The 17063-nt window shown below is 46.0% G+C and overlaps 1 protein-coding gene across 1 annotated transcript in view; it reads right to left on the reverse strand.

The window, feature by feature from the left end:
* Positions 1–7273: 7273 nt before the first annotated feature.
* Positions 7274–17063, reverse strand: part of WDR12 (WD repeat domain 12) — a 484520-nt gene continuing 474730 nt past the window's right edge. The window contains exon 13 of the mRNA XM_069615517.1: positions 7274–7619. Within this exon, the coding sequence (XP_069471618.1) occupies positions 7542–7619 (78 nt within the window). The 3' untranslated portion in view covers positions 7274–7541. The remainder of the gene's footprint in view (positions 7620–17063) is intronic.

Here is a 17063-nt window from a genome sequence, read left to right on the forward strand (position 1 = left end):
TCACCAGAGCCATCGTAGGACTATTCCTATGTCCTTTTTCGCTGGCACATCTAACAATCTACAAAAACGACAAGTCATCTAAAATAATGTGCTCCGAGCAGCCCTCAGCATCCCAAAAAGACACAGCACAGCAGCAAGGAGGGAACTCCACTGGCTGCCCACCAGGGAGCGAGTCCTTTTCAAAACATTGGCCATCACTCACAAGTGCCTCGCCAATTCAGTCCCTCCTTATCGCTCCCAGAAAATAGTCAGAGCCTACTCATCCAGACCTACCAGAACACTGTATGGCCATAGTCTACTTCCCAAAGTCATACGTGCCTAAGCGGGAGGAGTAAGCTTCTCTTACAATGCAGCAAAACAATGGAATTCGCTCCCCCCCCCACTCTAAGAGCAGAACCTTCCTATTGGGCACTCCCCAAAGGCCTCAAAACCTGGCTGTTGGAATAAGGCTAGCTTGAACTACTCTAAACATCAATTGTGACTGTATGTATACGTCTTCCACATGCAACTTATGAATATGATTTTTGTAACAGTGCCACAATGCCCTACAGGCTGCTGTGCGCTTTATAAAATAAATAACATGGGGAATTTGAAATGCATGCATGAATGACTGCTTAACTAAATTGAAATGTACTGCACGTGACTTCAATTACTAGTGGACACGTGGCATGCATGGCACACACCTGATCATCCCATTCAATTCCAAACCCTAAGCCCTTCAAAATCCAAATGCGCATGTTAGACTGCTACGAAACACCTTAAGAATGATGGGCTGGAGAAGGCGTTTCTGTCACTACCTAAACGTTTTGCTTGAACCAAAACCTGGATACTGATCCCATGTTATTCTGCATCTCTTGGCTGCGCGTTAGAAGCCAAAACACTGCACAGTACTTGAGAGGAGGATATTTGGAGTAAAAAAGGTAAGGGATCCCTTTTTCCAGCAGGCCAAATGGCCACTAAGGGTGGAACCTTGATGCCCGTTGGGAGCTCAGCAATCTGTGGTGGAGATCTACTAACATGCTATGAACTCCTTTTGATTGCAGAACAAGCAGTCGTAACCTTCTCCTTGCGCCAAGGGACACCTACTAGCTGTCCCAGTCCTATGCAGAAAACACATTTCTGTGTAGTGCCCAGACTCCGGTTTTCCAAAATGGCATTGGCGGTCAGCATGTAGCACCTACAAACTGCCTGAAGGACACCTTAGGTGCTGGAGAATGCAAGAGCCCAAGGTCCAAGTGGCAGCACTAGATCTGGAAAGAAACTTGTCTTGGCTTCAATTGGCACGTGATCCGACTCACAGTCCCGACGGCTCCTAGCATCGTGGAGGTGACTTGCACCTAGAAGACCACAGTGGAGCACACCAGAGCCAGGAGGGACATCATGATTGAGCTGCAGGAATCCACAGAAGATTTAGCAGCACTAGTCTTGCAAATGTGGATTACTCATATGCTACTGTTTGACCTTGCCTCCAGGTTGAACAGTAACTTGAAAATACTTTCTAGTCACTACCATAACATGGACCTCCTCCAGTTACCAAGACCAATCCTCTCTCCGGCGGTAGTCGGACCCCCCTCCTCAGCAAACAAATTGAGGTTGGTCCAGCTGAACTAGATCAATGTAAACACCTATGCATTTTCGGGTAAATACTATATGTACAGCATGACTACATCACACCCCGCCATTTTACGGATTTTCATCATCACTCCAGCTAAAACGCCATACATGCCCACTCCCTTTCCCATGCAGCACATACACATTGTGTTCAAACAACTCGAATGAAATTTGGTATAGCAGTGTTATTCTGTGAACCATGTTAGCCTATGTCCAAGTACTTCCTACTCCCCTGGCAGTCAAACCTCTATTTGAAGTGATGAAATCCCCTGCCTGACGGTGCTGGTAGATGTGGGGGCCACCGAGGGGTGGAGGCAGGTTCCTTCACAAGCCACATGATCCTGGGTCTGAGGGTAGCATGGAAAGGATCTGCTGGCTACCTCCACCATGCCACCAATACAAGGCAAGGGTTCACCTCAGGATGCCACCACAGGAGATTCTAGGGGGTGGGAACAGAGCGAGAAGCACGCACACTCTCAGGGGGCTGGGGACAGAGTGCGGGAGACTCGGGGGCTGCAGGAGGAAGAGAGGGAGTTAGCAAGAGAGAGAGGGAGGAAGAGAGAGAAGGGAGAGAAGAAGGGAGAGATAGTGGGGGAGAGCGAGAAAGAATGACACGCCCAGGAGTCTGGGGACAGACGGACAGAGTCTCAAGGGGGCTGGCGAGGGACAAAGATAGAGAGTGACCCAGGTGCCTGGAGAGAGGATGAGAACCACACAGGCTAGTGATAGAGACCTATAGAGAAGAAAGGGAAAGAGGAGACAGACACCCAAGATGCTGGAGTGAGCTAGACCCAAGGCTGGGCGGAGAAGAGCGTAGGAGGTTGTAATGAAGACCCAGAAAACTGAGGAAAAGAGGAGGCAATTGAGAATCTAACTCTGGGTACAAATGTGGCGGGAAGGGCTAGGAAGCGGTGGTGAGAGCAGTCAAGAAGGAGGGTGAAGACAACGGCCCTTAATAACGAGGTGGCAGAGAAAGAGGTGGTGAACATTGAGGGCGATTATGAAATAGGAGAGGTGCAGCGCAGAATTACCAAGAGTTAGACAGAGGAGCAGGAGGAGAGACTCAAGGGCAGAGCACGGCTGTTTAGTGGATGAAGAGTTAAAAGTTCTAGAATGGAGCGAGGTGGAAAGGGGGAGCAATGAGACCAAGGTGAAGCATTGAGGTGGTGAGGGTGACCGGGTTGGGAGGCTGTAGAATGAGGATCTGGAGAAAGGGAGGTGGCAAGAGGCCTAGAGAGAACCCTGTAAATACCGTATTGCGACCTCCCGTCTTCCCTTGGCCCTGGGGCCTGGTTAAAGGTTAGTTCCAAAGAAAACCCAAATAGAGAATAAACTAGCTGCACAAGAACATGGCCAAGGAGGCTACAAGTAAAAAAAAAATAGAAAAAAAGAGGCTTTGTTTAGACAAGCAGCTAGAAGAATCTTGGGAGACGTTTGTATGGAAGTCGGTTTTATTTGCGACACTCAGCACATGCTCCCACGCTTGTTTTAAAAACAATGTTAAGCCACCAGTAAGGGTAGGATGGCTTACTGAGACTATAGCCGAGAATCGTTGCTTTGGACCATTTTTAACCTTACATATAGACACTTACGCATATGTTGATGCGTCACCGTCTTGGCACAGTTGAGTCACTTTTGTGCACATTCTTGGACTAAAGGAATTGATTTCTTGTACGGACCACAATACAAGTTTTGGAATATATATTTCACTTCTGGTCTATTTTTGTGCCTTGTGTGCTGTCAGTTCTTAGATAGCAAATACATTTTAAAATTAAAAGCTGAAAGTATATGAGAAGGCATTCGACTCGGTCGAGTGGCCTTTTCTCTTCGCGGTTCTCATGCGGGCAGGGATGAGCACCATATTTGTACAGTGGATCCGCCTGTTATACACTGCACCGAGGGCCTTGGTATATACAAATGGCATTCAGTACGATCCTATCTTTCCATCGCGAGGTACCAGGCAGGGCTGTCCCCTTTCCTCGATCCTATTCGCCCTAGCCATAGAGCCAGTGGCTTGCGCCCTTAGGGAATACCATGCTCATAGGGGGGTCTCACTTCGGTCCCATACTTCGATTGTTTCCTTATACGCGGATGATATGTTAATTTAACTAAAAAACCCACAAGCTAATCTTGGTCCTGTGGTGGAGGAGGTTTCGGAGTTTGGGGTCTTGTCTGGCCTTTGTATCAATTGGACAAAAACGGAGGTGCTTCCACTTACTTCGGGTGTATCCCCTTTAGACGTTGGGGACTCCTTTGCATGGCGACCTCTGAGTACTCGTTATTTGGGTATTCAGGTGTCCACTTCCCCCGGCAGATTGTATGAGGAGAATTATCTTGCTGTTTTACAACTCTTGGAGCACAGGGTTGATACTTGGGTCCGCCTTCCTCTCTCTCAGGCTGCCCGCATTTCGTTGTCTTAAATGGTGGCGTTTCCCAATCTGCTTTATGTATTCAATAATGTTCCGATTTGGCCACCAGCCTCTTTTTGGCATCGGGTTAAAAGTATGTTGATCAGGTTGATATGGGCTGGGAAACATCCTCGCGTATCCCTGGAAATGTTGTGCCACCCCTTTTCTCAGGGGGGAATGGATGTGCCAGATCTCCATTTATACTTCCCGATTGCTCAGGGGCAGTACGCCGTGTGGTGGTGGTCCCCAACAGGTGATCTTCCACATTCTCGTTTGGAGAAGGCAATCGCGTATCCTGACGATCTTAGAGGTCTACTTTGGGCTCCACGGGAGAAATATCCCCGAACGGAGGTCCAACCTACAGATATCACGGTCAGAGCTTGGCTCCGGCTTGCGGAATTAGTCGGCGTGTCCCAGTGGTACTCCCCTGCGATGGCCATTTACCGCGTTCGGGGGGTCCCGCTCACACATGAAGCAGTCTTCATACATAATTTTTCTAGGCTTCAAATTCGGTAGATTCTTGTCTTGGGAGGATCTTTCAGCGAGGGGCCTATGGAACCCCATAACTCAGCTTTTATATTTTCGGTGTAGAGAGAGGTGTTGAGAATTAGATGGAGTGAATTCCCAGATGCACCACGCCCTCCCCTCTCCTGTTCTACACTACTACACCAGCTTCCACTAAGAAGCCAATTTCGACGCTGTATGGTTTGGCTAGGGCAGAACGTCCCACATCACATATAGGGTATTGGGGTAGATGGGAGGTAGCCCTGGGAAGAGTGCTTTCGGAAGAGCAATGGAAACAGATTTGTGCTCAGACCAGGGACATCTCTGCCAATTGTAGATTTCGTTTGATACATTTTAAATTCTTACACCAAGTATGTCTTTCCCCCGCTAGGTTACATAGACTATACCCTCTTCAGCCCCCAGAGTGCAGGAGGGGATATCAAACCTCTGCCAATTTATTTCCTGTGGTATGGCTGTGTCCTCGGGTCTATGCTCTTTGGTCCAGCATAGCAGAGGCGGTGTCGAGTATGATTGATGTCTCTCTCCCTCTTACCCCGGAATGTTGGCATTGATAGAGGTTGGCTCAGGTTGCCAGAGGCACCTTGTGGGCATGGCTTCGGTGGGTGCAAGATCGCTACTGGCTAAGAAGTGGGGGTCTCCGGTGCCTCCCTCATTTCAAAACTGCCTTAACCTTATGGCGCGCTGTGAACGCATGGAGACTCAGTTTAATTTAACACTTCCATCTAGCAGCAAGCCCAAGGATTATTTGGCCCCTTCAGAGAATATATGGCCAGAGAGGTGGATTCAGAAACTAGCTTGGATACGTAGAGTGTGAGATATCGGTTTGTGGGTGTGAGGGGAGAGGTTCTGGTTCCTAGTTTGGGTCGGGGATACTGCATATGGTGTTATCCTCTGTATGTAGATGTTCTGCATGTGATGACCCCCCTTTTTTTTCTTCTTCTCCCTGTGGGTTTTTCCTTGTTTTCCCTCCTAGGTGCCTAAGTAATAGTAAGAGAGAAGTTTGGGGAGAGGTTGGGGGGGGGGGGGTTGGCTCATAGGGGGGGAATAGCTCCCTGGGACTGTTTGTTGTGACGTTTTGGTTAACACGTTGGATGTATAATGTTTACTTTTGTTGTGAAATGCAAATAAAAATAGTTTTTTTTTAAAAAAAAAACCTGAAAAGTATATGTCCAGTACTAACATTCTTCAAAATTGTAAAAAAAACTTTTTTCAAGTATGAAAACGTTTGAAACATTTAACTAAGACCCCTGTGATAGGGGGTTGCTGCTATTCTTCAAAGCTCTATATTTTCAGCCGTTTCACCAACCTACGAGCAGGGGTCTGCAATCACCTGCAACTCTCCAGATGTTTGAACTACAGCTCCCATCATCCCTCAACATCGACTTTCCTCCTGGCTAGGTCTGAAGGGATTTGTAGTTCAAAACGTCGGGATAGCAGAATGCTGTCAACCCTTGCTCTAGAGAGTGAAGCTAGGAGTGGCTCAGATACTCTGCCACAAGGCCCCTGCAAAATTATGATGGAGACATGTTGCTGTGAAGGGTGACTTGTTCTACATTGGGTTCAGAGAGCTTTGCAAACTTTTAGTAAGTTAAAAATGAATCTGCGAGATCACACAAACAACGCGATACCCTGCCATCCAACTACGAAGAGCAGACTTTTTTTTTGCCGCACCAGAATACGATAGAGTTTAACAAGAGAGAAAAGCCTATGTCTGGACAAACCCACCAGTCCCCAATTCTTGCAGGGGTGTGTGGAGCACCATTGCACTGGTTGCAACGTTTGAGCACACAAACAAATCTAGCATGGTGGGCTTTATTCATACCCAGTACACGCAGCCATGAATGTGTGCGTTGTAAATCGGTATATTGGTGGCACTAGCGTTGAATAGCATTGATGATATGATATATACACATTTCAGCCTTATTCAGAGAGACCCATAAAACTCATTCTCTCCCTGTGGGTCCTATGGGCCAGAGCGGAATATAACACCCCAGTGTCCCACTGCCCAGGAAAGAGTGAGTGCAGAGGTCATTGGCAAAGAGCAAGAAATAGATGTGCAGGTAAATGGGTTCAATCAGAGAGGCCAAATGGCAAAACCGGAAGTCTTCTGGCGAGGACATAGCATCAAGGAAGGGACAGAACCCACAGGCCGGGAATGATGCAAAAAAAGACACTGTCACATGTTGCCAAGCAATCGTCTCTTGCTTGTGCTGCGTTTTTAAAGGCAGTCGTAACCCAGAAGCATAAGTAGTCATACTTCTATTTTTGTTCCATCTGTTCATTCCCGCAGGCAACATTACTATGTTTAATAAAACCCCTCATTAACTGTCGTTGATGATCTCAGCTACCCAAGTCCTTCCTCATCTCCATCTTGACCAAACATTCTACTGTGGGCGACCTTCCTGTCGAGTTCTATTGCTTTCTTCTTTGGATCCAAACAAAGTTGCTCCAAAGCATTGTGGAGGAACAAGAGAGGGAGAGCGTAATACGAGGACCTTAAAGAATTCAGAGAAACAAATATGAAAAAGTTCAGTTGAGAGAGTAAAATAGCAGGAATTAACAATGCCGTTCCGTGTTGCAAATTTGTGTTGCAGAACGTTGTGTGTAAGAAAAGTAAATGCACTGCATCACTGCTAAATGGGCTGACTGCCAAAATAGTTTAACAAGCTCCTCAGTTAAAGTACAACAGGAATTTTGCTGCAAATCCCAAGGAGAACCAGCCGGTTGAAAACGTTCTATTCACTCTCCGATTTATTTAAAAATAACTTACACCATCATCTCAATGCATAAAGAACACTTCACCAGCCAACTCCCTTAAATCATACGCTTTACAGATAAGAACGAGCACAATTGGATAATGGGCAGTATACTGCGATAAAAGTCCATATGGCGACTCGAGAATCAAAATGGTCAGTGGGAGGTGGTGATCCCAGGGAACGTCCATAAGGCCAGTCTTCTCAAGAAAGCCGGTTATGAGATTCCGCAGAGGTAAGACCTTTATGCTCCCACATCAGAGGTTGCTGATGCATATTTGTAGGAGTACAGCTTGTTGTCGGCACCGCCACTCAGCAGTAACTGTGGGGAGAAATGATACAGCAGGCTTAGCACACGCCATTTATATACAAAAATTGCAATCAAAAAGTTGATTTGTTTCTTTGGGCGAATCCTTACAGTAAATGTTAATATTGTTCTGTGGTTTTTTGGTTGTCTGCTTAGGGTTATACTTTATCTTGATTGCTAGAGATAGACAAAAGTTGATCCAAAGAGTATGCTCCCAGTAGCGGCAAACCAATGGAATAGTACATTTTTTCGGTGAGAGCCAAATAATCTTAATTTCAGTCTTGTAATTTATTTAAACCAAAGATGTTTCAGAACGCTCAGCACGTGTTTCACCCTTTTGTTGTCAAAGGGATCATCAGGAGAGTATCTATTGCACCACACTAATCAATCTCACTGTGTGCTATTTTTCCTTAATTTTTAAAGAGTTGTAGATATTTGTCAAGGTCCAGTTATTTTCAGACACTGGCATTTAGCTTTAAAGTAACAGCCAGGATAGGGGGATCCAATTGTCCTGTTCCCCATGCAGCGGATGTAGCACACGCCACATTCAACATCAATACATAAAACAAACACTCCTCCAAGCCCCTTGTTAAACCCAATGGCAGCCAATCAGTTGTTCGCGCTGAAGTTGCTACAACAGGCGAGAGAACAGACAGAGCCAGAGAGAACACCTGGATGGCAGGCATACTGACAAAACGAACCTTATCAGACAGTTGAGCAAGTGAATAACGCATGTAAATTACCATGATCCTTCACAAGACCCCTCGTGTCGCCTCCCTCTATGCTGAATAGCCAACAGAAGCCATGACTGCAATGTCTGACATTTAATTTGCTAAAATTCCACCTTATGGCAACTTCAAGATGCTCTTTCGGGACCAACGGTACAATAAAAAAAATATATATTTTTTTTTTAAAAATCAACCCATGGAAACACTAAGATAAGCACTGCAGCAGGAGTCTTCTCCTTGGATGCCCTACACTCCCACGTAAAGCCTTTAGAGATGCACATATCGTCAAAGGGCACCAGGAACCAGTTAGTAGGGAGGCATACAGGGAGAGTGTAGCAATGCAGATGGTCTCACCTAGGTACTTCTAAATCAGGGCACTTACAAATCAAATCCCACCATCACTTTAGGATTCCCAAACAGTGCCTGCTGCATTCCTCTTTCTTACAAAGTAACTTCGGGACTTTGATGCATAGCCATGTATGTTGTGGCAATGTAATTTCTATTCCATGGTGGGTGGCTTGGGAAGATTAGGCACACTGGTCAAGTGGGGCTCCGAACTACATTGAACTGCTTGAGTCGCAGCCCCTCAGTGTATACCCAAGCAGCAGTACCAAATCTGCCAGTTAGAAAACACCTTTGAAGTTATCGGCATCTTTGCTCTATATCGCTAGTTTTCTGCATTTCCCCTTGCTGCAACTAGAGAAGCAGAGTCCACACGTAACCATCCTTAAACAGACTCACCCCATGACATTTCCTAGGCACCCTTCTACTGTGTACATCCTACTCCCAACCCTCTCAACCCACCCTGCCACTCCTAACCACAGAACAATGTATCAATATCCACTTGCACAAACAGAAGCACTGCAAGGCTACTGCAGTCACAATCCCTATGGTTTATGGGTGCCTTAAGACCAAAAGTCAAAGCGTCTTTTAGGAAAGGGGATTGATGTAGGAAGAGTTCTTGTGGTGGTGAAAATGTTCTAGAACATATTTCAACAATATTACAGGTCAGTAAAATTATTCCCATCTTTTAGATACAAGCTTTTAGATCGGATGATCAAAAAGCAATGGAATGGAATAACCAAAGTTTATTCTAAGAAGGACAGGGGCGGTGAGTGTGTTGAAATTACTTAACACAGATTTTCCCAGATGATTCGATGGGTCGACTGGAAGGGGGCGGCGGGGTAGTCGCAGAAGGTAGGTTTTACCACCGTTGGTTCCAGTGAGTGCCCAGAAGCTGCAGGTGCAAGGATTCTTCTTGTCAGGAGCAGAATGCATCCCTTTGCAAAGATAACATGCAGAAGGCACTGATGCAGTCATCCTCAGGACACATCCGGAGACGGGTGAAGGCACTCCAGCGATGGCTACCACACACAGGCTACAGCAGGCGTCTGTCCAGTGGCATTTAAAGAAGAACTTCCAGAGCAGGATCGCTTTATGCCGGGACACTGAAATTCGGCAGGAAGGCAACTTATCCCACAAGATGGCGGCCACCGAAGTTCCCGCGATGAACGTGGAATGGTGACAATTCTACCGAGGTAACCCACTGGAAAGCTTGTCAGTCACCGGGTTGTCCAAGGACACTTCCGATGGCTCAGGATGGCTGGATCGTCAAGAATGCTTCGAGACTGGTTGGTCCCACCAGTCCAAGGGTTGAAGCACTGGAGAGGGCCTTTGCAGATCAGGTAGTTCAGCAGGGCTTCACCGGGCCAAATGCAGGAAGGGATGCTGGGGCCTCTTTTCGTGAGTCGTCCACAGATCTTCAGTCGGCTGTTCTTCTACACAGGATGCTTGGTTCCAACACCGATCTCAAGAAATGGCTGCAGGAGTCCTCTTATCTTAAATCCTGGCTGGAAGCAAGTCCAAACCCACCAATGGTAAGGATCTGAACCATTCAAACAGCCAGCAGTGGTCAAATCAAGGACCACTGTGGGTTTCACTCATGCCCCACACTTAGACTGTCTGGCACCACAGATGTAGAGTGGGACCAGACAGTACCACCCACTTCCTGAGCCCCACACAAAGGCATCACAAGCTATGCGAAAGTAGCAGCTTTCCCGGGCAAGTGCAAGACCTTATGTAGGTTTTCCTAACCTAAGAAAGCAGGAAGGTGGCCAAACAACGATATGGCCAAAGAACAAGCAAAAATCTTGTGGCATAGCCCTTTAGGCCACAAGCCACGTTTAATAGCCATACTTGGTAAACGCGAATGTGCACTAAAAATAACGCAAAAATGGTAACAAGGTAATTGCTGCTACCAGCTTTCTTTAGGCACATATAACAGTAACCAAAAATCCCAAGTGTAAAAGACTAGGGTGATACAACAGTATCCCCTCTGCACTGCATTGTAAGATTCTGTGTGCACTAATAAAAAGTTAACTAAAAGGTAAAAAGGCAAAAGGGAAACAATTTCCCAGTACAGAGAGTCTGAAGGACTGATCAGATTCCTCATAACAAAATGAGCACAAGACCAGAGGAGTAAAGCTGAAGGCTTCACTTTACTGTAAAAGTCAGGAAAGGTTCAAACACAAAAGCAAAAAGTTTGGGGGGTCCATAACATATGGAGGGAAAGTTGCCAAAAGAGAAATCTTTTGTGGCAGCCGTATGTCCTCCTTTGTTCTCCAAACCGCTGGAGGCTGCTTGGGCGGGTTCCTGTGTTCTAGGAGCCATCTCTGCCATTGCTTCAACTTCCGGTTCAGGGGTCCCACTCCTGGGAAGACAGATTATTATTTTCTCTGGGTGACCAGATCCTGTAAACTGCACCTGGAACACAGAGCTGTATTCAAAGGTTTGTTTCGGGCATCCCTGATCTGACTTTTCGGGAAGCACGATCGTGAGTACTTCGCTCTGGTCCCGGGTTGGTGTTCTTTTCAAGACACTTACCCTCAGGGGTCCTCATGATCTGTGTTCTGAGGTCTTTGTAAGATCCTTTCTTCTACATTTTGCTATTTGTTTGCAATGGCCAGAATACTACTTGGCAGCAGGGTCGTGAACCTGGCACTTGAGCTCTTCAAGACAATCTCATCTGGCATCCCCAGTGGTCCAATGTTCCCTTTTATGCACCTGTGGGTTAGAACTTGTATTTGCCTTCCATTTCCCCATAACTGTGGCTGCGCCTACTGATTTTGTAAGCTTTAATCGTATGGCAAACTTTTTAACTTGCCTATTTCACCTAAAATGACTAAGTGGGTACTTCCGCCAACAGGCATTTTTCATGCGACCCACTTGGGTTCATGAAGTAGGCTAAAGAATGGAATTTTAGCCTGTGCCACCGATTTTATATGCATTCTTGCATTATGCTCCTGCTAATGAGCAAAAAGTGTTACATTGAATAACCATCTATTTTTCCTTAGGAGTGTAATGAGCTAATGCTGTAAACCTTGAATAATCTATCCCTGAATAATTCACCACACCTTTTTTGCTGCTGTTCTCCCGGTATTGCAGTTTCTTATTTTTGTAGTCTGTTGTCTTGTTATATGTGCGCCCTAAGGCCCATGGGCATGCGGCGCGTGACAAGAATTAAAATAAATAAAAGTCTGTGTATCCTGAATTTGATGGCCTCAGGCTATGCAGCTTTCAAATGTTCTTCCCTCCTGCGCCCCCTTTCCAGGCCCTACATTCACATTATGGTGCACATTTCTATTATTTTGAATGCCATTTCCTAGAGGCTTACGTTCATGGTGACTGTTTACTGTTGGCACATGGGGACTCTGAATACGAGCCTGTAAATTAAACTATTCTATTGTTTCTTGAATTCCATTTTCTTCCCCCTCCTTAAGCCTATATGTACGGTGTCTATCACCAGATAGCGGACTTACATGGCAGTGTAAGGATTGGGTTACCTCTTTACTGACCATTATTATTTGTATACATGCACTGCCTTTTTACTATGCGTTATGTTTAAAGTATAGTGCCATTTTTTTTGTCTTATCTAATAAAAATTCTATGTATTCACTGCTCTACTTCTGTATGCAGTTCTCCTCCCTCCCTGGAGTTAAGCCCGACTGCTCGGTCACAGCTACCGTCTGTAGAACAGTTTGGTTTACCTTTTAGGCTGGACTAATGGCCCACCTTTAGGTTAGACAGTTACACAGAGTTTTGCAAACACCTTCCCAAACACACCTGCATTCACAAGATCCCCCCTCAGCCCCTGTCCCGTGGAATTTAAAAATAACAAAATGTCAATTTAGAATTCTTTTTCCCTTAAACATATGTGTGAGACTTTACTGTAGAATGGGTTGGACAAGTTAGTTGAAAATGCTACATTCCTAGATTGGGATGTAGTGAAGCTTTTCTTTTGCAATATGCTGTTAATTTCAACCATAGACTGTCCAGGCACTTGTTCAGGTAATTTTCAATTTTTGCAACTTTCCTTCCTTATATGTGTAATGGACTTGGACCTCTGGCTGATTTGTGGGCAAGTGAGGACTTGTTAGGCTCACTCACTTGCTTTACTCATGCTGTTCGGGCGTGCACTCGGTAGGCCCTATGGCTCCCAGTGCACGTAGAGCTTCTCCCGTTTCATTTTACCGTTGTTTTAATTCAGGCCAGCTCACCTCGAGTAGGGTGATGCATGATGTCCCTTTTGTCTTTAACTTTTAGGTAACATGTTACTCTTTTGATGTGCACAGAATAGCTCTGTGGCAGTTAACCTATTTTGGTTCTCCTTCATGGTGCACTACCATGCACCAGCGCATTTACTGGGAGAATACCTCAATTTCATATACTCAAAATTGCTGCTTTTAGTAGAAGTCGTGCTAATAGTGCCCTGTTGCTTTTTGGCCATCTTGCTGTCCTTTGCAGGATCTGACTATGTACTCCCAGTCAATGCTACGCGAGTCTGAACAGGCTGGAAAAGGACCTTGGCGGTGTGTCTCGTCCCGAATCACATTTCAGCCAAAGGAGGTCTGTTGCTTGGCAGATGCAGGGTAACTGGCTGTCCATGAATGGCCAGCCACCGTCAGTTGAAATGGTGCATAACCATAACATTTGAGTGTTGGGGTTACTCCCAGACTGAATCTGGGATACAAGTAGAGAGTCTGGAGCCATTTTAGATGTTGCCAACTGGAATGAACCGTCGAAGACAGAAGACGCCAATGAAGAGATGCAGCTGCGACAAACATTGCCAAGGCCATTCACCATGAAACTCTGAACCAGATTCAAGTGACAAGGGAAGACTATCAACTGGTACATTCCTCCTTTGGACGTCCGGCTGGACCTCTGAAGTGTTGCTGGAACTCACCAGTGCTTGGACCATCCTCTCAGGGGACACCATCTCCAGACTTGGCAGATCCATGAATTGCGCATCTCTAACCCAGTCACCTGATGCTGGTGCTCTCCACTGTGAAAAGAGGCCCCCACCGGAGCCTTTGTTGCAGTTTATAAACTGAGTCCTGCTCGACCCTGTGGTGCCCAAAAAGCAACTGCTGCACCTGCAGGGTCCTGGAGGTCCTCCATTGTTGTGCGAGTTGAAGCCATCCATCACTGTCCGTCCGGTCCTGCTGTTGGGTTACTGGAATTGGTCGAGGCCTGCGGGAGACCAGAACCGTTGCTAGCCCAACCCAAACTAGGCACTGAAAACCACCAATGCAACCACAACCGCCTGCACTCGGACCAAAGGCATGAGTAGTTGTCCCCAAGTGCTCCTACTGAACTGGGGATTATTTGCCTTCAAATCTGAGCTGGGGTCTGAGATAGCATACCATTCTTGAACACCCCTGTTCCCACATGGAGTCAATGGTGGTAAAGTCCCATCTCTGACTAGCATTACCCGACCACTGTTCTGGTCTGGGATTCCTTTCTAGGGACCCCTCAGCAAGTAAGAATTAGGAGTGGTCTTGTCTCTCTTTGGGAAACCTTTTAAACCAACTTTGATGCGTCATTGTCTAAAGAACATTTTGCCTTTGGCCAAACCTTCCTTTCGGGAGACCTGACTGACTTGACCCTATCTTTACAGGTACTTCGCTCTGAACTGGTCCCACTGGAAGTCTGGTTTCTGTACTGGCTAAATAGGGAAGAACTTACAAGTATAAGGTAATACCTAAAAGCTGTACAGGGTACATGGTTTTGACCGTTTTAACCATGTTTCTTTATTTTGTATGTATTTATTTCTAAAGCATCAAAAGCCCACAGACATCAGGGCGCACGTAGAGACTCCAGACAAAACGAACATCACAGGACATCAAGTGGAAAGCAGAGTATAAGAGGCAGCGAGTATAAAACTTGCTCAAACAAAAGGATTTTTTAGATGGTTTCGAAATGAAAGCAGGTTATTTTCTTGTCCAAGGCACAGAGGCAAAATATTGCATGCCCTAGGGACCAAGAATTATAGTGTTTTCCCCTCCACATTAGTTTGACTAGTACTTCCTGTGCTTTGCCTTACTGAATATCACTGTCTGTATACTGAAGTTGGGGGGCGGTCCCTAGTGTGGGTTACCAACTGATGTCTGTATGTAGACTCTGTTTTTGCCTAGTTAGTAATGACAACTTTTGAAGCATCTGTGTTTTTTCAATAAATAGTATTTGTATGCATACGTGTAAACACACAATTGCATGTCAATTTTATTTATAGTCAGCTGTTCCTGCTACAATGCCCCGATCTAAGTCTGAGCCTTACTGCCAAGCCTCTGCTACCAAGAGTTTGGTTACACCAAATGGTGAAGAGCCTTTTCAGGTCCAACAGGTAAGCTTTTCAGAACCCCACAACAATGTTGGTTCTAAAGCATTCTCCTAACAGTCCTCTTGCAAGAATAGTAAACGTTACTCACCATAACGCTGATGGTACTCCCAGTCCGGAGTCGTCCTTCCTCCATACCCAGTAGAAAAAATAATTAACCCATGACACTAGTTTTGGTTGTTCTTGTGTAGATTCACATTCTTTGTGTACCTCTGGCGTCTAGTGGTTAGGCCTGGAAAAACGATCCTGTGGGAGACTTGACTGAAAGATTGACGACTGATTTGAAACCATCTCGAGACTGGGTTGTTGGCTAGCGTACACAGGTAGGAGCATCCATATGCATAAACACACAGTGTAGCCACATTCTCCAAAATGTGTCTACCACTCAGAAGACAACCCGCTTTCCATTACGGGTTCTCAAGGTCTTTTGGAGCTTGTTGGTGCATGTCTACAGGGCCCAAGTGTGAACACGTGAAGCAGGGAAGGAAATAAGTGCCCCGTGAACTCTTCAGGAAGCTGGGTATAATCCAAATTCTACAACATGGGCATCTTCATTGAATTCGTCAACACTGAATGTCTCCATCCTGGGGCAAGACCTCGAAACACATTTATCCATGGGAGAACATTCTCTTTGATTACATAATTGAAAAGCATTTAATAAAGTGAGTAGCATTATGAAAGGCAGACTATCTGGTCAATTGACACTTCCACTTTTCCCCTATTAAAATCAGAAGAAATGTGGATCCCTGGGTTCCAATGTGCATGGAGGCAGGCCGAGTTTGCCAAATCCGGGCCTCCTTTACCTGCTGTGACCATATATCATGACAGCCTCCTAGCGGATCCTTCAATACCCCCAGCTCACCATGGCGGTTGCCTGTCTGTGTGGGAGACACCCCAAAGCTCCCTGCCCAACATGGCACACCCTGTAGGTGCAGAGGAAACCCCGGGTCCACTTTGCCCTAGCCTGCTGTGTGTGTGCAACCCCTTCTTCCCCCACAACTGTGTCCCACCCAGCCAAACAAATTAAGCCCATCCCCACTTAACCCCCTCCCGCTTTGTCCTTATCTGCTCTCGGCTTCCGTTGGCTGGTGTTAGGAACATTTGTCGTTTTGCAGCTTTTCCACCATTGATTACAATGGGACCTTAAGCATATCCCGTATGTGTTTTTGGAATTTTGTCCAACTTGGGAGGCGAGTACCATTTTTTTTTTTTAAATATTCACTCACCTGCTCAACTAATTTATTTTCAGGGCGTATGTTAGGATAGATTTTCTCTTTGCACCTTTCCCCTCCATTGATTTCAAAGGGACACCCTTGGTATACTCTGAATTTTTAAAGGGAAGTAAAGCCCTCAGCTTCACTTCTATAGCCTTTTGCTCATTGTTATGGAGAATCTGAGTAGTCCCCAAGACTGTCATCATAGAGAAACTCTTAACCTTTGGGGTTTTTGGTCAATTTTTATATGAGCCTACGACAAGCTGGTGGCAACAGTAACATTGTTGCTGTTTTTATTTTACTTGTGAACTTTTGAGTTTATCGCAATTGGCAACTAAAGGTGGCCAGCACCCTAAAATGGACAAGCCTGGAGTTTTTGCGCTTGTTCTTTGGCCATATTGTAGTATGGCCTATCTGCCCTGACGTGTCAAGAAATTCCATATAAAGTCATGCACTTGCCCAAGAAAGATGCTGCTTTCGTGGGCTAGTGAGCCTTTGTGTGTGTGAGCCTGGGACGGTCAGGTCCCAGAGAGTCTGCTGCTGGGTGGATGTGAAACCAGTAGTTGTCCGTGATTGGACAACTACTGGCTGTTTGAATGTGGCAGATGCTTTCCATCGGTGGGCTTGAACTCGATACAAGCTCCAATTCTGGATAAGAGGAGTAATTTTGCAGCTATTCTTCAGATCTACATTGGAGACAGGATTCCTGTGAAGAGTATCCTGCCGACGACCAAAGGACTAATTCTGCAATGGAACTGCATCCTCTCCAGTCACTGAACCGGTGAAACCTTTCGCCTCCGCCTGATCTCCGAAGACCATTGTCAGTGCTTCAGCCCTTGGA

Source organism: Ambystoma mexicanum, chromosome 9, assembly GCF_040938575.1.
Source record: "Ambystoma mexicanum isolate Mex_15411 chromosome 9, UKY_AmexF1_1, whole genome shotgun sequence".
Lineage (NCBI taxonomy): Eukaryota > Metazoa > Chordata > Amphibia > Caudata > Ambystomatidae > Ambystoma > Ambystoma mexicanum.